We start from the raw sequence: 23,753 nt of genomic DNA, 5'->3' as shown, positions 1-23,753 counted from the left end.
GACATCATCCCTAGGAGGGACTTGATGGACCTCACCCTGGCCACGTCCGTGGCTAGCAGGCGCCGCAACTTGCCCAGAATGGTCTTCGTCCTCTCCTCTGACGGGGAGGCCAGCTGCCCCACTGTATCGAGCTTTGCTCCCAGAAACAGTGCTACCTGCGACGGAACCAGGTGGGATTTGGGGTAGTTGATGGCGAACCCCAGTTCCATGAGCAGCTGGACGGTCCTCGCTGCGTGTTCGACGGTGAGTTCTTTTGTCCTTGCCCAGATTAGCCAGTCGTCCAGGTAGGGGTAGACGTGGATCCCCTGCAGGCGCAGTTGCGCCGCCACTGGTGCCAGGCACTTGGTGAATACCCTGGGTGCCGACTTTAATCCGAACGGTAGGGCCCTGAATTGATAATGGCGTCCTTGAACCACGAACCTGAGGAACTCTGTGTCCTTTTAGAATGGGGATGTGGAAGTAAGCATCCTCCAGGTCCAACGACGATAGGAAGTCGCCCTCCTCCAGCTGTCCTAGCACGTGCTGGAGGGTGACCATCCTGAATTTCTGTGCCTTGATGTATTGGTTTAATCGACGCAGGTCCAGGATGGGGCGCCAACCGCCGGCCTGTCTTCTTTCTGACGAGGAAGTACCTTGAGTACACTCCAGAGCCCCGGAGCCTCCTCGGGACGAGCTCGATGGCCCCTTTCTTGAGCATCGCCCTTACCTCCAACAGCAGTTGAGGGACGTGATTCTCCTTCCTGGCCACGGGAGGAATGCGAGGGCACTTCTTTTGGAATTCCAGCGAGTGCCCGTTGGCCAGGGTGTCCAGCACCCAACCGTCGGTGGAGATGGACTCTCACATGCTGATGAACTTCGTCAGCCGGCCTCCCACCGGGGTGCTTCGGTGGGGGCCCCCGACGACACGGCTGGGTCAGTCTTGCTTGGAGGAGGCCTTGCCACCTTGGCCTCCTTGGCATTGGGCGCCTTAACCGTCGTCGCCGCCGACGAGATGACTTGTCGTCCCATGGAGTCCAACTTCTTGCCCTCGCTGTCCGGCGGGAAAGTGGAAGTTGAAGCCGCCGCACCCGCTGCTTTCTTCTTGGCCGCTGCCGAGACGACAGAGTCCGGCGTGGGCTGGGCCCTGAGGCACAAGGGGGCGGCATCGGGGACTCGGTACTTCTTCTCGTACCTGTCCCTCTTGGCGGGTGCCGTGGAAGGGTTCTTGAGGATAGCAAGCCCCTCGTCCCAGATGTCGTCAAGCAAAGGCACCGCGAGGACCGTCTTCGTTGGTAAAGAAACCCTTCCTTTTTTTGTTCTTCAGGGCAGGGCTGGAAGAGCTCGGATGCCCTGGTTATCATGGCATGAAAGGAGCCAATTTCGTCGGCTGGAGCCTGTGGGGGGGGGGTGGTGATGACACGTCCTTATCTCGGTACATAAGGATTGGATCGCCAACAAAATGGCCGCCGAGCTATCCTGGGGCTCGGGTAATGGCTGCGTCGGACGGGATGGCCACTCCACTGGGCCCTCTTCGTTGCTATCATCGCTATCTTCGATCACGTCAGCGGGGACCTTCCCCTGGGATCGAACCTTCTTGAACCTCTCGTTGAGGCCTATGAACCTTTCGTTGAGGCTCTTCTCGGTTTCCACCAGATCCTCCTCAGAGGCTGATTCCGAGTCTGTAATGGCCACCGCCCCCCCCCCTTTTTCCTTCAGGGACTTCACGGGGGTCTTAACGATGGGCTGGAAAGACGATTCCCTCCGCGGTCGCAGGGATACTCTGGGCCCAGAGGCCGTTTCCACTGGCGTAGTCTCAGCGACCACTTCGATAGAGGCCTTTGCCGGCTGGATCAAAGCCCTCACCACCTTAGGTGCGTCCGGGGCCTTCGCCTTGGGGGGAGGGTCAGCACCTCGCTTCCCCTTTGAGATCGACTGGGGCCGCTCCAGCAGCTTATCCGGGTTCTCGGACTTCCTCTTCCCTGAACCAGAGCGTTGGCTCGTGGTTGAACATGCCGGGGAAGTCGCGCCCTGCCTGGCAGCCGAAGAGCCCGACCTTTCGGCGCTCCCGGTGCCCGTGGACTCACGGTGCTTGGCCTTCTGTTGGGCACCCGTCGCCGGGGTGCCCTCACAGGACTTAGAAGCCCGCTCAGACTTTTTCTTCGCCTTCTCACCTGCTGTGCCCTTCTCCAGCCAGGCGGCGAGGCGGGAACGGCGATCTTGTTTGGTCCGTTCCGAAAGGTTCTTGCAGAACGCACAGTCCTTCTCGACGTGCGTCTTGTCCTCATGAAGGCAGTAGAGACATTGCAAATGCTCGTCCTCCTTGAAAACGTTTTGTAATCCGCATCCAGGGCAGCACCTGAACAGCTTGGATCCGGGTGTCGAGCTTCCCTTGTCCTTGGCCTTGTCCTTGAGAGGCGTAGAAGAATTCCGAAACGGGTCCCCGTTATCGGAAGTAGAAACGGTGGAGCTTGAGGCTCGATTAAACCGAAAAAATGAGAAAATCTCCTGAAAAAGTGCGAAAAACGCAACAAAAACTCGAGAGCTAAAGCACGAGGACTCCCAACACTTGAGCGTGCAGTAAAAATCTGAGGATGGCTGCCAGAGGTGGGGCTTAGGGAGAGGGCAGTCATTGGCTGGGGGCAGTATGACCCAGAGATCAGTGATTGGTTACTACTAAGAAAGACAGATCAGAAACGAAACTGATACTGATTTTTTCTTTTCCCGAGGATTCCCAGCCTGACGACGGGGAATATTCATGAGCATGTGAATCCATGCCAGACCCCATGCTGGAGAAAGTATGCATCCTACAAATCCAACGATGACAGGAAATCACCCTCCAGCTGTCCCAGCACGTGCTGGAGGGTGACCATCTGGAACTTGTGCCTTGATGTACTTGTTCTGTCGTCGCAGGTCTAGGATGGGTCGCCACCCTCTTGTCGTCTTTTTCATGAGGAAGTTCCTTGAGTATACTCCGGAGCCCCGGAGTCTCTTTGGGACGAGCTCGATGGCACCTTTCTTGAGCATCGCCCTTACCTCCAACAGCAGTTGAGGGACGTGGTTTTCTTTCCTGGCCACGGGAGGAATGCAGGGGCACTTTTTTTAGAAATTCGAGGGCGTGCCCCTGGGCCAGGGCATCCAGCACCCAATGGTCGGTCGAGATGGACTCCCACACGCTGACGAACTTCACCAGCCGGCCTCCCACCGGGGTGCTTCGGTGGGGGCCCGACGCCACGGTCGGTTCTATCTTGCTTGGAGGGCACCTTGCTGCCTTGGCCTCCCTGGCGACGACGGCGGGATCCACTCAACTTGCCTCGTCTTCTATAGGCTTCCTGTGACGAGGAGTGGGCCGCTTGGCGGTACGTAGAGGAGCCACCGCCGAATCCCTTGGAGTCACCCTGCTTGCCCCCGGAGCTCCGAAAGGCCGGCCTTCGTTGCTGGAGAACTCCTAGGGCCTTAGCTGTCTCCGTGTCCGCCTTGATGAATTGGAGGGACTCATCCACTGTTTTCCCAAACAGGTTGCTCCCGTTGAACGGCATGTCCAAAACCTTGGCTTGTACGTCCTGGCGGAAATCCGTTGCCTTGACCCACCCTCGTCGTCTGAGGCAAACGCTGTTGCCTAGCTGGTGGAAACCGGTGTCGGCAATGTCTGTTGCCACAGTTATGGCGTGGTCCGATGCCACCTCACCTTCCTGCAAGATCTCCAGGGCCTAAGCCCTCTTGTCGTCCAGTAGGAAGTCCAACAGGGGGGCGATCTTGTACCATAACTCCCTGTCGTAGCAGGCCACAAGCGCGAGGGCGTTGGCCACCTTAATCGTTGTTGCCGCTGACGAGATAACTTGTCGTCCCATTGCATCCAGCTTCTTTCCTTCGCCATCCGGCGGGGAAGTTGACGTTGAGGCTGATGTCCCCCCCCCGCTTTCTTCTTGGCTGCCGCTGAGATGACCGAGTCTGGGGTCGGTTGCACCCTAAGGCACAAAGGTGCCACGTCGGGGAACCGGTACTTCTTCTCGTACCGATCCTTCTTGGCAGGTGTCGTAGACGGGTTCTTGAGAAGGGTGAGACCCTCATCCCAGATGTCATCCAGCAAAGGCACGGTGAGGACTGTCTTCTTCTTGCCGTTGCGCCGTTGGTAAAGGAAATCTTCCTTCTTCTCTTCAGGGAAGAGCTGAAAAAGCTCAGATGCCCTGGCGATCATAGCGTGGAAAGACCCAATCTCGTCAGGTGGGGAGGCCTGGGCTGGAGGCGATGGGAGCTCCGTCCCGTCGTTGCCACGTCGCCATCCGTACCCGTTGTGGCCATGTCCGTTCCCGTGTCATCCCCAGGTACGGGGGACGCGGGCAAAGGCTGAGCAGGCCGCGAGGGCTGAAAAGGCGAGGCTGGATGGGTCCGTCTTCTCTTGTTTGGGTGACTTCCTGACGGGCCTGGCTCTGGCTCCTCCGTCGGGCCTAGTTCCGGCTCCTCCGTCGGTGGTAGGGGCAATCTCGTCCTTATCTCCGAACATAAGGATTGTATTGCAAACAAAATGGCCGCCGAGTTGGCCTGCGGCTCCGGGAGCGACGGTTGACTAGGAACCTCGCCGGCGCCGGTGGCGCTCTCGTCGTCCCGTTCGTCGGGATCCCTCCTGTGGGACCGGGCCTCTTCGACACCTTCATCAAGGCCCTCCAAGACTTCAACCAGTTCCTCCTCATTCGTTGTGTCTGTGTCTACAATGGCCACCGTCTCCCCCCCCCCTCTTTTTCCGCCGGGATCTTCATGGGGGTCTTCTCGATGGGACTGAAAGAGGCTTCCCTCCGCGGTGGCAGGGAAACTCTGTGCCCCAAGGTCGCCTCCACTGGTGTAGCCTCCTCAGACTGCACCAGGGCCGCCGCGACTTCCTCGATCGAGGCCTTGGCCAGGTGAATCAAGGCCTTTGCCACCTACTGCGGGCCTGTGGCCTTCACCTTGGGGGGAGGGTCACCGCCTCGGTCCCCCTCGGCTGGATCCTTCGAGATTGACCGGGGCCTCTCCAGAAGCTTCGCCGGGTTCTCGGCCTTCCTCTTCCCTGAGCCAGAGCATTGGCTCATGGTTGATGGCGCTGGAGAGGGGGCGCCCTGCCTGGCAGCCGAGGAGCCCTGCCTGGCAGCCGAGGAGCCCAACCGTTAGGTGCTCCCGTTGCCCACGGACTCACGGTGCTTTGCCTTCTGTTGGGCCCCCATTGCCGGGGCGCCCTCACAGGACTTAGAAGACCGCTCGGACTTCTTCCTCTCACCTGACGGGCTCTTTCCTTCCAGCTAGTTGGAGAGGCGAAAGTGTCGGTCCCTGATGGTCCGTTCCGACATGTTCCCGCAAAACGTACAGTCCTTCCCACATGCGTTTTGTCCTCATGAAGGCAGTAGAGACATTTCGAGTGCTCGTCCTCCTTGAACACATTCTGCAGCTGGCATCCAGGGCAAACCCTGAACAGCTTTCCGGGCGTCGAGCTTCCTTTCTCCTGGGCCATGTCCGGGTAGGCCGCAGAAACTTCTGGACTCCTCCAAAAAGCGTAACTCGATGAAAACTTCACCCTTGAGGGGCGTAGAAAAATCCAAAACGGGTCCCCGTTGATTGGATGTAGACACGGTGGAGCTTGAGGCTCTATTTGACCAAAAAATGACAAAATCTCTTTGAAAAAGTGCGAAAACGCAGCAAAAAGCTTGAGAGCTAAACACGAGGACTCCCAACACTTGAGCGTGTGGTAAAAATCTGAGGATGGCTGCCAGAGGCGGGGTTTAGGGAGAGTGCAGTCATTGGCTGGGGGCAGTATGACCCAGAGACCAGTGATTGGTTACTACTAAGAAAGACAGATCAGAAACGAAACTGATACTGATTTTTTTCTTTACCGAGGATTCCCGGCCTGACGACGGCATGAGCATGTGAATCCATGCCAGACCCCATGCTGGAGAACAGATTTGCCCCCCTCGACCAACAAAGTAGATTCAGATGCAAAGTTTCCGGGATCGGGAGCAGACCTGACTGAGGATGACCAGATTACCGTTTGGGGCTCCATGGAATGGGGGTTAACAACTGGCACTTGTAATCTGCCGGTAACACAGCTGGACCGAGTGTGGGCATCTCAGTATTTCAGTTTGCCAGTATCCTAGTGAATCTACCGCCAGGATACTGACAAACTTGTAATGAGCCCCAAAAAGTCCCACAAAAAGAGGCAAGGAGGTCACCAACAATTCATGGTAGCTCTGCCCAAGTGGGAGCGATTCAGTTTTGTGCACTTTGTCAAGGAAGACTCAAAGTAGGGAGGGGCAATGATACAGAACATCTGGCATTATCCATGAGGACCTACGCTTTCGCACTAAGGCTTTGCATGCAGAAGCGTATGAGAAATAGTTTGTATGAGATGGGGTAAAACCGGTTATCCCATTCAAGGGTAAGATTATAAACAGCCAATAAAAATACAGGGACCTCACATTTTTCAGTAATTAATGAGAGGTAACTTCATACCTTACGGTCAAGGTGTGCATCATATTTTCAGCGCATAATGTAAAATGTATCCAGCTCATTGCCATGTTCATTATGCTGGTATCCAAGGATAACTACATGATCATTTGGCTACCCCAGGTCTTAGTTCTGAGTTGATGCAATCAGCCGGAAGTGCTAGCAATCAACAAGACAACCAGATTACTCCATAAGCCATTCACAAAGAACAAGTTACTTACCAACTGGTAAAGTTCTTTCGACTGGATATTCCTCCAACGCATTCCACATCTTTGACATGTAATGTGCACAGCTGTGGACATTACATGTCAAAGATGTGGAATGCGTTGGAGGACACAATCCATTCGAAATTGTGATATCAGATCTTTTTTGCGCACTTCATTTCGGAAAAGCTCCACCGAGATTAGTCAACAGCCCCCCAAAGATTGAGCACTCGGTCGCAGAGTACGGCCAGAATCTAAAGGATGGGCATGACAGAAACTCAACAATCCATCATCCTCAGATGCTGAAGAAAGAAGAGACTAGGACACCAGGCTCACCTCCTTCGGGAAGTAGTAGCCCTCCAGGGTTATATCCTTCTCCGTGACAATCCTGGCATTCACAGGAACTACGGGGTACAGCCTGGTAAGGGATACAAAAATGGATTGAGTGGAGAAAGGGCAAACAATTTACTTTTGGAGACCCCTTGTAAGAAAATGGCCTGCAGCCTCCCCTCCATTCGCCCCCTACTCAATCAGGCCCCCCCCCCCTTCGAGAGACCCTCCCTTCATAGCCTGGAACTCGCCCAAAACCAACTTTGTTTACACATCTCAGTACAAACCACTCCAGTCTCAAATGACCGTTTTATTTTTTTACAATGACGAGGCTGCATCCCACGGGACAAAGCTGTCCATACGCCTCCAGAGCCAGCATTTCCTGACACGCCCGCCACACTTGCAGTACTGCTGCACTGCTCCTTAGGTGTGAACTCTAGGCCAGCCAGGCGGTTTAGGGCAAGGAGAGGGCCCTAGTCAACTGGGCATCAGGACCACAGGGCCGTGGTACATAGGAAAGGCGTGACGTCATTGTCCCATGTCGGACTGCATTAAAAAGGTCTATTTGGAGGTGGAGTGTGGTGAGGAAGCTCTTTTTCCTTCTGGTTCAATGAGCAGGTGTGAGCAACATGATGAAGGCCGAGCTGTATGCAGGAGGGACCTTGAACATGGAGAGCGGAAGCTCACGCGCAACGTAAGCAGTGGATGACACGCGCCACCACAGGAAAAATAAAGGGATTGGTGCCTGGCGTGCAAAAAGGCTTATGCTAGACGAGGTGTGTCCCAGCAGCCTGCCCTTTTCCTGGGGATTTCCCACCAGGGATCACCAAAGAAGTTAAGTGGGGGTGAAGGGTTGGATGGGTAGGAAGCCGCAGTACTAGACCACCAGCCGGTTGCAAGGAAGTTTGAGCCCCGCTTTATTTTATGCAAAATTACATTGCTGAGTATTTTGCAAGCACCACTAGGCCAGCAGGGACTGGAGGGCCTAGCCATTGGACAATCAGACGGGCCTTGGGGACAATTAGGGGACTACCTTGAAATAAACCCTGGGACTAGATGGGCAAAAGTGAAAGCAAGGGACAGGCCATCTTACCAGCCCTTTCAGCCAGCCCATCAGGCAGAGGGGCAAGTAGAGATAGTGGGGTGGAAGGAGCAAAAGAGACAAGTTTGTAGGAGATACGAGCGAGTTGTTTTTACTTCCCAAAGTGCTAGATACGCACACTGCTGGGGCCACTGTGGCCAGGGTAAACACAGGTGGTCATTACGAGATTCTGCCCATATTCCTGGCCACATCACCTCTCCCCGGGTGATAAAGTAATGTCACCCACATTTCACTGGCTAATTATGGTCTCCCTAGGTCAGACCCTTCTCCCATGAATTCCAGATGACTCCTAGCATATTTCTGTCATTCTCTGAACAGGGATAGACAATTTGTGGTTCTCCATGTTTTAACCTACGACTTCCATGATCCTTCACCACCTCACCATTGACTATATCGACTAGGACTGGGGACAGAGGTGGCCCAAACCATCTGAAGAGCCTCGATTTGCCTACCCCTGCGAATTATACCCAATATTCAACTAAATTCTTTACCCTGAGATCCTACCTTAATGTCTCCTTGATGATGGCCTTCAGCAGCGGCATTTTGGAAATATCCTCACCGGTAGGAATTCTATCACCTGGGACGATGCTGACCACCTCCCGGTACAGGGCGTCTTGAACTTCAGGATCTCTCGCCAGGTGGTACAGGGTCCAAGACAACGTGTTGGAAGTCTGTGATAAAAGAATGAACTAACTCAAAGTCCCAATACAAACTGTTACATAACATGCAAGTACCTGCATGCTTCCATGTGGCTAACTTGCACTCCAGCTGCCAAAGTGCATCAATTTGTATTAAATGTGTGTGATTTGCTATCCCTGTATAGGTTAATGCCACAAGAGTTTAGTGTATAATTAACAGCATTTTCAACATGCATGAATACAATGCGTCTAATATCAGCTCCATAACTTTGCAATAGATCCACTGTGGCCCATGTTTCCATACCAGATCTTCTGAATTGATTCCAGGATCTACTGTGCTGGCCGTTTTACTTCCAAAACCTGGCCATCGACCATGAGTGACTTTGTATGTGACGCAGAACAGGCTGTGAGATGACTGCCACCAGGACCCACTTCTGATACCTCCGCCCCATGGCAATTGCCATGCGGTGGACACAGTGACTCCGCCATAGTGCAGCTGCAGAAGGCAGTGTATCAGGAAGTAAAGGAATGAGATGGCAATGCTTCAAAATTAAATATAAAAATGTATTGTGGATGTGCGCAGATGGGGTGGTAAGCATACATTGTAAAAACACAAAGGGGGGGGGGGTATTTCGTGGTTCCCATGCAATATAAGCACAGTCTGCGAGTGACTGTGGTGTGGTCAAAACTGCAAAGACGAGATAGGATATCTTCCAAGTGTATTTGTATCAGAGGTTGCTGAAGTTCACCTAGAAGGGTCACCGATGCATTCGGCATCGGATTTCACCACCTCGCTCCGCTTTGGTGAGTAAGTTATTGTGATCATTCATACATCCCACAGCGCAGACCTAACTGCCTCATGGTAAGCTGAAGTACGTGGAAGGCAAGGGACACAAGGCTGAAAGTCTTACTTGGGAAGGCTCACATAAGAGGAAGTGTCTACAGTGACCAAACACCCCTCTAGGTAACCTTGGCACCGTTCATGGGCGTAATTTTAGGGGGGCACGGGGGTGTTTGTCCCCCCCAACTTTCATGGCACACCATTTTGTCCCCATCCATTTGGCTGGGGCACCTTTTCTTCAGGTGTCATATCCCCACCAACATTTTCAGCAAAGTTACTCCACTGATACCGCTGCGCGATAAGTTCAATCACTGCTGGGTTCGAAATTGCCAGAAGCAATAGTAGAAGCTTGCCAGAAGCTGTAGTTGCTGGTTACAGCTAAGTGGAGCCTGCTTAGCTTGAAACCAACGGCTACCATGAGCGACTTTTCCCTCCCCAGGAAAGGCTATGTGGTATTAAACGGGTGGATTTGGACATGTGTTTAAAGGAGAATAAGGGACACCCCTAAGGGACATTTAAAGCATATTGTATAGTATGTAATCGCCACACAGTTAGAGTATGCATCTTGCGCACGTTAGATTTGTTGCACTGTGTGCACTGGGTCCTAGTTCCCCACAGGTAGCTCCTGCCTAGTGGGTGATGCGCGACACCCAGGATCTGCTTTTTGCTATTGGACAGCAAATCCTAACTTCGATCCCTGCACTGGCTTTGTGTGTCCCTCCATTGGCTACCCATAAAGAAGGGGATATTGTTGAAACATTTTGCAAGAGACATGAAAGAGTGCGACATGTTGAAAGCAGATATCTTGATGTTCCAGGAAACACATTAAAAAAAGCAGACAAAGGGAAATACAAAATCAGGGGATACACACAATTGTACCAGGCGAACGTGGAAGAGAAACAAGTGGGAGTGCTGATAGCACGACATGACAGACTGGGAATACACATACTAGAATCGAAAATAGATAAGGCGGGTAGATACATTTTTCTAAACGCAGTCTTGCGGGGGCCAGCGGATCACCTTAGCAACAATATATGCACCAAACACGGGACAAGACGGGTACCAAAGGGAAACCATAACAAAACTAGAGACCTTTGCGAAAGGGGCTATCATATTGATGCGACATTTTTGGGTGCCAATTTAGGATAGGAGCGGGATCAGAACACCGAAAACACCAGCCCCATTCAAAGTGTTGATGGCAATATTGGCCCTTCAGGATGTGTGGAGAGTAATTAGAGGCCAGGTTCAGGGTTTAGCCCACTTCTCTCACGTACGCTCCACCAACTCGAGGATAGACTACATTTGGACCTCAAAAGGAATACTAGGCAAAATAAGGGAAATAGAAATGGAATCAATCTTCTTATCAGACCATGCCCCACTGTGGATGACACTGGAGGGTGGAACAAAGAAGTGGGATTTCCCCACTGACCTTTTACACAACCCACTAGCGAGTGAATCAATAAGAGAACAGATAGAGAAATACTTCAGGGAAAATGAGATAGGAAATCATTTGGGATGCATTTAAAGCAGTCACAAGGGGTTATTTGATAGCTCTCAAATCAGGGAAAGAGAAACAAAAAAAGTCTATGGGGAAAAGAGCTAGAAGGTAAACTGAAAGATATACAAGCAGAATTAGCTAAAAAGTAAATAAAGTTACAAAAAAATGCAATGATACATATCCAGGGACAACTAGAGATACTTAGAACCAAGAGAGCAGAGACGGCCCTTCTGCATCTAAAACAGTGGTACTATGTAAAAGCTAATAAAGCAGACCGACACTTAGCTAGACAACTAAAGGAAAAGCAGGGAAATCAGACAATAACAAAACACTGAAACACCCAAGGGCAGGAGAAAACAACAAAGAAATGGGGGAAATCTTCAGGGAGTACCAAGAGAATTTATACGCCTCAGAAAACCCCTTGACAGTACAACAAGAGGAATATCTTAGAAATATCCCCATCCCACAGATAAAAGAAGTATGGCCAATATTAGAAGAGGACATTAAGGAAGAGGAGGTAAAGAAAGCAATAAATGACCTTCCAGAGAACAAAGCGTCCGAGTCCGGACGGATTCCCGGCAAGCTTCTCTAAAGAATTCCGAAAGATACTGACCCCAATCCTTACAAAATTATTTAACTCATTTATGACTAAGGGGAAAATAACCCCCTCCATGAATAAAGTGAAACTGGTAGTTTTCCACAAGCAGGGGAAAGACCCTATAATGCCAGGGTCATACAGACCGATAGCACTAATAAACATAGATGCTAAACTATACACTAAGCTACTAGCTAACAGACTGATGCATCTTCTCCTGCAACTAATAGGCCAGGATCGATCAGGTTTTATACCATCCAGACACATGTGACAATACCTGTGGAGTCAGTCACCGAATAGAAAAGAAAGGATTAACTAAACAGCCGGTAATCCTGATATCATTAGACGCAGAAAAAGCATTTGACAGGGTGGAATGGTCAATGCTATTTAACACACTGAAACATATGGGGATTAGACCTAAATATCTGACAAGGGTGCAGGCTAATTACGTGACGCTAACGATATGAGTGACACTGAACAGCATGGTATCAGAGGAACCAAACAAGTGTTTCCACTATCTCTGCTACTCTACACAATATATTTAGAACGCTTACTAATTAGGATACGAGAATGTAACCAGCTGACAGGAATAGCGATGGCAGGGGAAACACATAAAATGGTGGCATTTGCAGATGACATGCTAATAACTATCAAACCCGGTAGAATTGCTGCCGACATTAATGAAAGAGTTGGAAGAATTTGGAGCTATCTCAGGACTAAAAATGAACAGGCAAAAATCCAAGATGCTAAACCTTTCAGTAGATCCACAGATAAAGAATAGATTAGAATCAACCTCACAGCTCAAGCAAGCAACATAGGGCATCACTTATCTGGGCATAACCCTAACGAAAAGCATAGAAGGTATGTATGGGGCAAATTACTCACAATTACTTGGGAAAATTAAAAAAGATCTGATGAGATGGAACCCATTAGCAATAACATGTTAGGGGAGAATGACATCAGTAAAGATGGTGATCCGGCCGAGACTGAAACTATTTCCAAGCTCTACCCATCAGAATCCCGAAAACCTTTTTTTGTTTCCTGAACAGGACCATAACCTCCTATATATGGAAGAGGAAGCCCCCCAAAAGTTTCAATGGCCACGCTTATGGCCCCCAAGAATAAGTGGGTCATGGCTCTCCTGCACTTCGCTAGATACTATAAGGCGGCACAACTGCGGGTCATGAGAGAATGGCTGGGGGAAGACCAACTCAAAATATGGTTGAGACAGGACAGGGCAGTCACAGACTCCCCTCTCCAGGGGATCCTGTGGATCGATAAAAAGAAGAGACACCTGAACACGAGGATACGTGAGGTTCTGGGGGTTTGACTAGAGACCTGGGACAAGGAAATGGAGAGGAGCACGCTCAGTGAAGCCATCCCCATTTTTCCCCCTGTGCAGAAATCCAGATTTTCAACCATACTCGAAATGGGAAAGAGTAGGGTGCCAGGAGATGAGGGATATGTTTCAAGGTCAGTCAATTTGCATTGTTCATAGTGTAGAGAGCACACAGGATCCCAAACGGAAGGAAACCGATCCTGGGGGCACCAGCACACCCACTGATTGTTCACCTGCTTAATTATAGAGATAGAGACATGGCTCTGCACAGGGCGAGAGAGAAGGGGGTCGCTAAATCACAAAGGTGCACACATTCGGATATTCCCAGACTTTTTGGACAAGGTACAATCTTCAAGGAAGACGTTAATCAACGTCAAAAGGAGGCTCAGAGCACAAGACATGAAGCATGCCATGCTTTTTCCTGCTAAGCTCAGGGTGGAACACTAGGGGAGGGCGTTATTCTTCAACACCTAGAAAAAGATAATTTGTTTCTTGAGACTTTGCCCAGGATGCCACGATGAGGGAACAACAATGACTAACGGTGCATATTTCTGCACAAAGTTTTGTAGGGGAACTGAACCTTTGTGGGGTTGATGATCGGATCATTGCCAGTCAGGCCATAATTGTATTGGTGGATTGCCTGGAGGTCGGGCCCTGGTGCGCCCCCAGGCGTGAGCAGTTATGTTATGTTTGGAGCTGGGGGGAGGAGGGGGATCTGGCGAATTGGGATTGCGGGTGGGAGGGGTTGTTCTAGAATTGTGGAAGGGAGGGTGGGCGGGCAGGACCTCCCAAGCTGGGGATATAGTGGGAGGTGGAAGGGAGGGGGAAGTAGAACAGCACCGGTGGTTGATCCATTTTCGAGGCTTGGGGTGGACCTGCACAACACGGATTGTATTTTAATGTCTTCCCCGGTAATGCGCTAACCAGAGTAAGTCCAGATGGGGTCGATTAGCAGCATTACATGGAATGTGAGGGGGCTGACCTGTCCGTCCAAATGCCGTAAAGTATTGTTATACATGCAGAGGCACTGGGTGGGAGTCGCGTTTCTACAAGAGATGCACTGCACACCGGGAGGGGAATCAAATTTCGGGCAGAGTTTGGGGTGCCATTCCTATTTCTCCTCCTATTCTTCATACTTCAGGAGGGGTGCATTCTCTTACACAACTTTGAGGGGTTTTGGTTGATCAAGGTGGTTAAGGATAAACAGGGTAGGGGTCTTGTGGTGCAGGGGACCATCCAGGGCCGCCTATACACCCTGGTCAACTACTATGGCCCGAATCAATGGAGACTCTGGAGTGGATTAGCCATCAACTGGCGGGGCTACCAACCGGGTAAATAATATGGGCTGGGGATTTCAACGCAGTGATGGATCCGGATATGGACGGCACAGAAGGGGCTCAGCACCCAATCTAGACAGTCATAGGCAAACTGCAGGACATGTGTTGGACATGGGAGGTTAACGATATCTGGCAGAGTAGGAATTCAGGGCACATAGGGTACACGTTCCACTCCTCAGTTCATGACTCAGCATATAGGCTGGATTTGTTCCTGGTCTCCTGTACGCTGGTTGGTGGGGTCTCTGAGATTTCTACATTGGCATGCACGCTGTCCAATCATGCTCCAGTAATGTTGACCATGGAGCTGCCTGGAAGGGATGGGGGACGGGACCCGTGGGTGTTCAAAAGTAATGGGCCATCCGATGGGGTATTCCAGGAGGGGCTGTCAAAGGTAATAGACATCTTTATTTGAGATTAATGAGGGGTCGGTGGAGTCAACTACAACACTGCAGGAGTGTTTCAAATGTGTCCTTAGAGTGGAGTGTATCTCAAGAGAAGCACGGATGCCGAGACAAATTCGTAGGGACCTCTCACACCGAGACCTGTATACAGGCATTACAATCAGGAACGGCTGATCCCACATAAGTGGAAAAAGTCAAGATTGAAAGACAATTGCACACATTTAGCAAACTGGTGCATAGGGAGGTGAAGTTTATTCAGAGCAAAGTGGTGGTGAGACAGTGTGGGGAGGGGCAACGCTCGGGCAGGTTATTGGCAAGGGCTGCCAAATCCGACAATTCCAAAAAGCGAATATGTTGATAAGGGATGCACAGGGTGAGGAGAAATTGGCAGACTGGGACATAGTCCAGGAATTCTGCAGGTTCTACAGCCAGCTATATTCTTCCAGATTATCGGCCTCCCCGTGTGAGATAAAGAACTACTTGGATCAGGTAGCCTTGTATTGGTGAAAGGGCTTGGTTGTGCCACCCAGTGTCGCAGGAGAATTTGGATGGTTAAGACGGTGTTTCTACCTCGGTTTCTGTATGTATTCCTCAACATCCCACTAGACATGCCGAAAGAGTATTTCTGGGAGGTTAGGTTGGTTGTGCTGCGATTTATATGGGTGGGGAAACAGGCTAGGATTTCCTGGGACAGGCTTGTTGCATCTATAGCGGCAGGTGGTCTGGCGCTGCTTGAATTTGAGACCTACTATGAGGTGGCTCAAGCAGGGTTTCTGCTATATTGGTTTGGCAACCAGGCAGATAGAAGGCACATGGAAGTGGAAAGAGCTTTGGCATCACAGTCTTTTACGTTTAGTTATCCTAACAGCGCCAAATAGAATTCACCGGGTTAACAACATGGTGGAACTGACCTGCAAAGCGTGGACCCGTATCGAACACAAAGACCAAGGGTGAGGTCCTTTACTCCCCTGTCCTGCTGGTAACACAAATACCGGGGATCCCTCTAACCACCAAGGTTATATCACCTTTATAGAGCCGGTGAAGGTGACTTGCTTTCGGGATCTTTTCCCAGATAGTCCGTTCATAACACTGGAAGAACTGAGGTGCAGGGGGGGCTCTTACACCTCTAGACGTGTTCTCATATTTTAGACTAAGGAATTCTCTGAGGCACAATTTTATGCCCTTCCCCCGGGAAGCCAGAGGTGGCCCCAGTACTGGATAAAATGCTCCAAAGTGGTCAGATCGACAGAGTGGTCTCTCTTATGTGCAAGCTGAACATCCAAACCAGATTGAAACCCGGGACTCATCCCCATGAGAAAGGGGAAAATACACACTAGGGAGAATGAGATCTGAAGAAGCAGGGGATTATTGCTGTCAGGAAACAAGGAGGGTGACCTTAAATGCCAGGCATACACCAATTCATTTCAAATACCTACATCAGTTCTACTATACGCCTGCGTCTCTACACACATTTTACCCCGAGGTCTCTGAACAATGTGGAGTATGACGGCAGATTTTCTTGACCTGGCATGGGGGTGCCCTACAATCCTACCCTTCTGGGAGGGGGTCTTCAAAGTGCTAGGAGAGGCTACAGGGAAAAGTTTAGAACCTGATCCGATGCCTGCACTGCTGGGCTACACCAAATTGATCCCCAAAGGTGCGAGGCGGTTGGCTGGGTTGCTGTTGGCCAAAAGGCGGGTGGCAATACTGTGGGGTGGGAATCGATGTCCGAAACCGGAGTAGTGGCAAGCTGACATTCTGTACTGTAGTGATATGGAAGCAGAATTCGGCAGACTGAGGCCCCCCTGGGCCAGACCTAGAGGTATACAGCTGAACACTCTCCCCCTCCACCCAGCAACCTCCCATCGCGGATTTCAGGGAATTGGCAGACGACTGCATTGGAGGGAGAAAAGAATTTCGGATCCGATATTTGTAAAATGGGAATGTACCACTTAAGTTACTGTGTTGTGGAAAATATTATCAGGAACAATTGCGATGTGCTTATGCTTAAGAGCAGCGAAAATCCAGCAGTGGTACATTTTGCTGGGAGGGGGTAGAGAGTGAAGAATGATTGCACCTTCTTTAATCCGACAGAAGGTCCACTGCAAAGATGGTTATGCTCTGGTTCTCTATCCTTGCACTCTGCAACCTCTGGACCATGGAAGTAGGAGGAAAGAGTTGCAGCGCAATCTTTGCACAGGCTATTGTTTGCCAGGACGTTAGGGTGGCCCAGTCCAGCAGAGACCTTCGAAATGTATTGGGCTCTACAGTGCCATCTAGGGTTTATGGGGCCAAAATATGAAGTTACTTTGGGCAGAATAAGGTGGAAAGATCGGAGAATGCCTTCCTACGAAGTCTCAGAGGCGTTCCTAGAGGGACGTCAGTAATCTGTACACTGTCAGACTTGCCTGGGAGCCAAGGTTAATATCTGTTCCTCTATTCCAGAAAGCAACCCAAAAGGGTGTCCTGATGGGAGGGTGACCTTCCCCATGAAACAATACCTCCCCAAAGTAACATTACAGGGAAGACTTTGGTTCACGTGATATTCCACATAAGGACCAGCAGGATTCGCCAGGCTAGAAGGGAGAACAGGTCTTTAGATATAGTAGATATCAGTAGTGGAGTCACTTCCTCATGAGAAATATGGGGGTGGGGAAAGGCACCCACCTCAATATCCTGAGAGCGAACCAGGTCTCGTAATTAACAAGTCTGGTGATCCAAAAAGCTTGCTGTTCTGTTCAGATTTCTGCTGAACAAAACAAAATACTATAAGTATCTGGGTGCCTAAGAGAATACAATACAGTATTACCAAAACTAAAGGTTCTCGCCTGTATTGGGCAACAGAAAGATTAATAATGGACCAGAAAGAAAGAAGCAATTTACAGATACCCCAGGGTCAAGGAAGGAAAGTTCAAGGAGAGTGCAAAAGGGAAAGAAATTGGTTAGTAATGTTAATAGGACCAGACCTCGGACGGCACACGTGTGCTCTATAGGGGAAACCATCGCAAAGGAGCCCGTCCAAGCATCCACGGTTCAGCAAAGCATCCAAAAGTTATTTATTCTCAAAGGAAACAATCCGGAAAGAATCCAGGGGAAACAATGAAGGGGACCAAGCATCTCATCAGCAGACAAGGATATGATATGATAGGTTATTTAGAACGCCCTTAATACCCAGAGGTTTCTAAGCGCGGACCCGGGGATTGAACCTGGGTTGCTCTGTGTCGTCTTGCTCCCAAGGCGAGCACGTTGCCTCTGAGCTATCCTCCCGAGACTGTACAAACACAATATCTTATAAAAAATATCTATGGGTTTGTAACCAGTGAAATACACGTGCAGTAGTACCAAAGGGCTCATCCAAGAGACAGTCAGTCAGGCATGCAGGGTCAAAAAACAAAGTATTCGTAAAACAGGAAAACAAAGTTCCAGGGAGTACGTACTTACTTTAATAAGAAGCACCATTGCCGCTGCAGGAAAGACTTACTTCCTACAGGAACGTCACCGTTGAGTGCGGCAGTGTGCGGACGTCGGCCGTGCACCCATGGCAAAGCATAATGCATGACATGTCTGCCGAAGCGCGCGAGTCGTGCGGCGCATACACTCGGCACGTTGTGCCAATCTCCATGGCAACCGCCACTGGTGTTGGGCGATGGTGCTGGGAAGCCGCTGGGTTTGCAGCTATGAGGCACTATGGACACGATTCCTGGCATAAGCAGGCAGCGGGTGGGAGAACACCAGTGGATGGTCTAATGAAGCTCAGCTCACTGCTGCTATTGGGGAAAATCTGGTCCAACCAGAACTCACCCCTGTACTACAGTGCAATCAGGGATGTTAGAAATCTATAAAAGTGCAACTATAATTGTACAGCTCTCTTAGGACCCTGAATGATGTCGGGCTTCCGAGGCCCAGCAGAATAAAAGGATGAGGAAGGCACATGGAGAGATGCAGTGGGAATGGGGATGACTTAAATTGTCTAGAGTTTCCCCATTTCAGTTGTAAATGAAAACAGCCATCTTGTTTTTTCATCAATGCATGCCATTGATACAGTTAAAACGCAGTAATGTCAAATGCATGCTAAAATACCAAGTGGTAATGTGCAAAATGTGTTAATTGCATGCAGGCTACCACCAGCCTTAGTACTTACGTGCCGTTGCATCCCCTGATTGCAATTGTAAACATTTACAGAACAGTTTAAAAGAAGCGAAAAACCAGGCGAACTTGTTAGCCAGGAGCCACAAGGAGCCTAAAGATGTGGTTGAAAGTTGCAAATGTGGCAACCTAGTGGACAAAATTACCACGAATGCACGTTTTCCTTAGTTTAAGGTTGAAGTGGCATTGATAAGCAATACAGAACTATTTAGCCATTTCTTATGTCTCTTTGTGCGCCTGTGGAAAGCCATGTCAAAAGTGTGCTTACTTTTTAACGCAGGAAACACTGGGTATATCTGCTAGTGTAAATATACATATATACACACACACACACACACCTATGTACACACCAAACATTGTTAACGCTGTAATTGTCTTTCAGTGACTTGAAACAGCTTAGAATCACATGCTTTGCTTAGGCTGCCTTCTAGTGGTCCGCTCAGACTATTACATTTCACGTTTCTTTAATTCTAAAAAGGTACACTGACAGGTGTGGTGTTGTCACACTATCCCTATCCTCAGAGGCATAGCCAGTATTGTCTAACGAGTTGGGCTTGAAGCTAATGTAGTTGGGCCCACCTCATTCACATTAACCTCTGTAAATGCCCACACAGTGCTGCTGAGTGGGCATTTACAGATTGTCGGTGAGCCTTGCCCGCTCAGGCCCTACCCTGTCTACGCCTCTGCCTATCCTATATGAACAGGGAGCCAGGATTCTTCACGCATTGATGTACCGAGATTGTTTGTTTTAAGGCATGACAGTAGTGTACTCGGAAGGTGTAGCTCTGGTTTTGTACTGTGCGTCCGCTCCGATCTGGGGGGACTAGGTGGGTGCATGGTAGTCTAAACAAATACAAACCACAGAAAGATGATTATTGTGTAAGTAATGTTTGTCTTCCGAGGCTCATGGATCTGCCTAGATTCACATGCTTTGCATAGACTAGCTATTAGTGCATTGGAAAGGGTGGTGGGTGAGCAGGAGGAACATTGTAAAACAAATGCTGGTTCAACTGGGAATCCATTCCAGCAACAGTAATGTGGCGTGAATGTGTGAACTGAATTCCACGTTGCAGCTTTTCCAAATGCACCTAACCGTACATTAGCAATTAAAGCAATGGTTGCCCCAGTGCTATGTGAGGAGTGTGCTTTCGGAGTGAACCGAAGGGGTTATGTTCTAGGGTGTTCTATAGCTGGATACACCTAACGATTTGTCTAGCGATGGCGGCTTTGGTTACTAGATCACCTTCCTTTCCTGTGGAAAAGAAAACAAAGAGTTGACTTGTTTTTCACAGGTCTTTAGTTCTACAGAGGTACAACATGATTGCTCTTCTAATATTCAAGCGTCCTTTCCTCCCCGATTGTGAAAGAATGCTGGCAATTCTATGGATTGGTTGACATGGAATTTGGAAATATACTTTGGTGAAAAAAGTGGATGCGTTCTAAAAAGCCCTTCCTGTTTTTGCATTTTGTGGATGCGTTCTTAAAACTACCTTATGCTTTTCTATAGTGACAAAGTGTTTAGTTACTAAAATGAACTGTAGCTCACTTATTCTTCCAATATAAGTGACTGTAAAAAGAAATGCCACTTTGTAAGTGAGCTTTTTTAAATGTGCTTCATGCATTAGCTCACCAGAAGATCACATTAGTCTTTGAAGGGCGGTATAAAGTTCCCAACCAGGCACGGGATGCACAACCAGTGAATAAATGCTTCTATCCTTGCCAAGACATCTTGAATGCAGGCCTTTTCCACCATGACACTTTCTGCTGTGAGGTGCTATACACTTCTAACACTGCTAAGAGTACTTGGAGTGACTTAAATTCAATCTGAATCAAGGAGGCAGAGCAGATAAGTAAAGATGTCTGCTGGCATAGAGTCAATTAGGTTGATCTGTTTCTTTGAACACTGATAGGGTGAGGGATTTGACCCTGTAAAGGGAGCCTACCAGTGTGTGTGCCAGAGCCAGTCCTGCCAGAGAGGCAGTTCAAAGGGCCCCAGTCTCTGCCTCCCATCTGTATGCCTGTACAGCGACCTCTTTTGATCATGCCAAATACTGGCCAGGTTTCCCTCCAAGGACCAGAGTGACCAGAGCTCCGTGCAGCCAAGCGAGCAACATGCTACTCACTGGTGAGAGGGACACAGTAGCACACAGAGAGCCGACTTGATCTTGATGGAAGATTCCAAGGTCCTTGTAGAATTTCCACCCAGTACCCTTGTTTTACAGTCTTGACAACTCAGTTGAACTCATGGTAATTTACATCACTGAAAGATGTACAATATATAGGGGTGGGGCTTGGTTGGTGTGGGCACCAGTGAACCACCCACTGCTTTCAGGCTGGCCTTTCCCTGTCGTTTGGCTGTAAGGCTGGGCATGACCAGAGCGATGGTTGGAGGCTGTGCCCCTCTGCTGGTATGGCCTGGCAGCAAGTTGTCCCAGGGTTTTTGTTGTATCGTGCGCTTTTTTCCCCTGGTTTTTCCAAGGCTTTGTCTACTGCTGATCCAAAAGCATAGAGATCACCACTGGTTTGTCTAACAAATGAGACTGGGTTTCTGCTTTGAGGCCTGTGCCTGGCAGCCATGCACGGGGCTTTACAACCATTGTACCAGCTACTTGAGGTCCTGCAGTTTCTTCTGATAGGATTGGTTATCAATAACGCACTTAATACCCAGAGGTTTCTAAGTGCGGACCCGGGGATCGAACCTGTGGTGCTCCGTGTCGTTTTGCTTTGAAGGCAAGCACATTGCCCCTGAGCTATCCTCCCGAGACTCCAAATATTTTCGATTGCTGCATTTGCCGTCTGCTTCCCCTCTGGGAGAACCTTTTGGAAAGGTGGTTGAAGTTCGTCAGGGAAACCCTTACTCTGGATCTCCCTCTCGTCCCACTGGGCTATATTATAGCGTGCCATTAGTGCCATCAATCGTTGCATTGACAATGCAAATGCGGTTTTCTGCCGAAGTGGCAATTTTCCTCCTAAAAGAATGCACCTTCCTACTCTCCCCATCTGAAAGGATGCTCAGAAGTAGGAAGTACTGCACTGCCCCACTTATGGGCTGCAGCTACCGCAAAGGAACCTGGGATGGGGTGCCACCAGATATATAGAGGAAGGCTGAAAGAAGGTTCATACCACCTTTTGATCCCGATATTAACTGCTTTGGTAGTCACTGTTTGGGGGAGAGGGTAACAGAGTTTAACAACCAGGTGCACTGAGAAACCTCTTTTTCCTCCCCCAAGAAATCTTCAATAGAGTCTGTGCACTCTTGAGCCCTAATGCTAAACCATCCTGCTGCCCTGTCCAGCAAAGCCGCGTTTTGAAAAAGGCCTTGTGAGGATGAGGAAGTTGCATGTGCGTCCCCATCATCATCAGGAGAGACCATAAGATGGTCATCGGGTTGACTGTCTCTTCCTCTTCCAGTGGACGCTCTGCCCGATTGCCATCATTCCCTCCTGCAACCTGGTCGAAACTAAGATAAGTTCTTTCTAAAAAGGCAGGAAAACAAGCGGACCTGTGAACAACCTTTAGTGGACTAAAGACTGTATTTGCATGAACTCTCAGACAAGTGATTGGAGACTAAATGATGAGCTGTGATACATTTTAACGGTTAAGCTTGGTCTTTAGAGGTCTTCAGATTTTAGGTTCTCATGCATTAAAAAGGATTGCACTTTGCACTTCTTTTCATTTTCATACATGCCTCGGATTAGATATTTGCCTGCCTGATATACCGAATTAATGTCAATATAAGCTTCTCTACCTTTTGTATTTTTTAAATACATTGTTAAGCTATGGTGTGTATGTATAGGATCTAAGCAGATTCCACAAGCCTCAGAAATATATTTTCGCAGAATATTTCTCCCTTGATTGTTATTCTGCTGTCCATACCCTTTCAGTCAAGGACATTGTCTTAAGGATTTTATTCGGGAGAAACCAGGACTGTAATGTTTACTGGGATTATTCTCCAGGTGTCTATGATATAGGGGATCACCCACACATAGTGTAGTCATCAGCACATGTGTGCATTGTTCAGCATACCGTATCGACTCCAGCCAGCAGCAGTTCCGCCACGCTGCCGTAGATCTCCTTGGGGGTCAGCTTCCCACTGGACAGAAGGTAGGTCAGGTATTCGGCTTCGACGTCCTCTCCGCGGGCCAGCCGCTCCTGGACTAAGGCCATCTTCCTGTCAATCAGCTTGTTTCCTAGGGAATTACAATGGATCAAATGCATCAATCACAGGGTGCAGCAGGATCCTACAGAGCCTGCCCCCCCCACCACATGTATGCTGATGAAACCATTGATGGAGGAAGTGAGACACGGCTTTCAATTGCAAATGCATAAGATCACTGAACTAATCAACGTGTTACTGATGAATCTTAAATATCTAGCAAAAGAGGCACAGTCGATGGGATTCAGTAGCTCCTGTGAAAGACTGTGGCAAATCTGAACCTGATGGAAGAGTTGGAGTGGTACCCCAGCCATTTCAGCCGGAAAGCTTGTACAGGACATTCAGTTGACTGTGTTGGGCAATGCAAGAAGACTCACTCGATTACTCCCTCTCTATCCCATTCACTCAATTGACTAAAAAATAACTAAGAAGGCCAAATGTATATCTAAATTGACTAGAGAACATCTTAATAACTGGGAATTGACCCAAGAGGTGGGCATTGTGGTAGTACTTGCAACTTGCCTTATAAGGCAGTCAATAAGAAAATCATGCATAAAACAATCTGACTATTTATGGCAGGACTATAAGAGACTTTGTCACCTAAAATTCTACATTCTTAGCTTACATATACGAATACAAGACTGTCCCTGTCCACTTTTATACACAGGAGGAACCATGATGAACTGTAAAATAAAATAGCTGAACATTAAAATGCTATCA

General features: G+C 49.3%; 1 protein-coding gene across 1 annotated transcript in view; it reads right to left on the bottom strand.

The window, feature by feature from the left end:
• The window catches only part of CYP27A1 (cytochrome P450 family 27 subfamily A member 1), a 189,137-nt gene that overhangs the window by 8,610 nt on the left and 156,774 nt on the right, over positions 1–23,753 (bottom strand). Inside the window, exons 5-7 of the mRNA XM_069616854.1 lie at positions 22,904–23,067; positions 8,587–8,753; positions 6,987–7,068 (exon numbers count right to left, since the gene is read on the bottom strand). Of these exons, the coding sequence (XP_069472955.1) occupies positions 6,987–7,068; positions 8,587–8,753; positions 22,904–23,067 (413 nt within the window). The remainder of the gene's footprint in view (positions 1–6,986; positions 7,069–8,586; positions 8,754–22,903; positions 23,068–23,753) is intronic.

The sequence above is a fragment of the Ambystoma mexicanum genome, chromosome 9 (genome assembly GCF_040938575.1).
Source record: "Ambystoma mexicanum isolate Mex_15411 chromosome 9, UKY_AmexF1_1, whole genome shotgun sequence".
NCBI classification, from domain to species: Eukaryota; Metazoa; Chordata; class Amphibia; order Caudata; family Ambystomatidae; genus Ambystoma; species Ambystoma mexicanum.
Note: the sequence above shows the minus strand (reverse complement) of the source record. Positions and strands in the feature narration are given on the sequence as shown.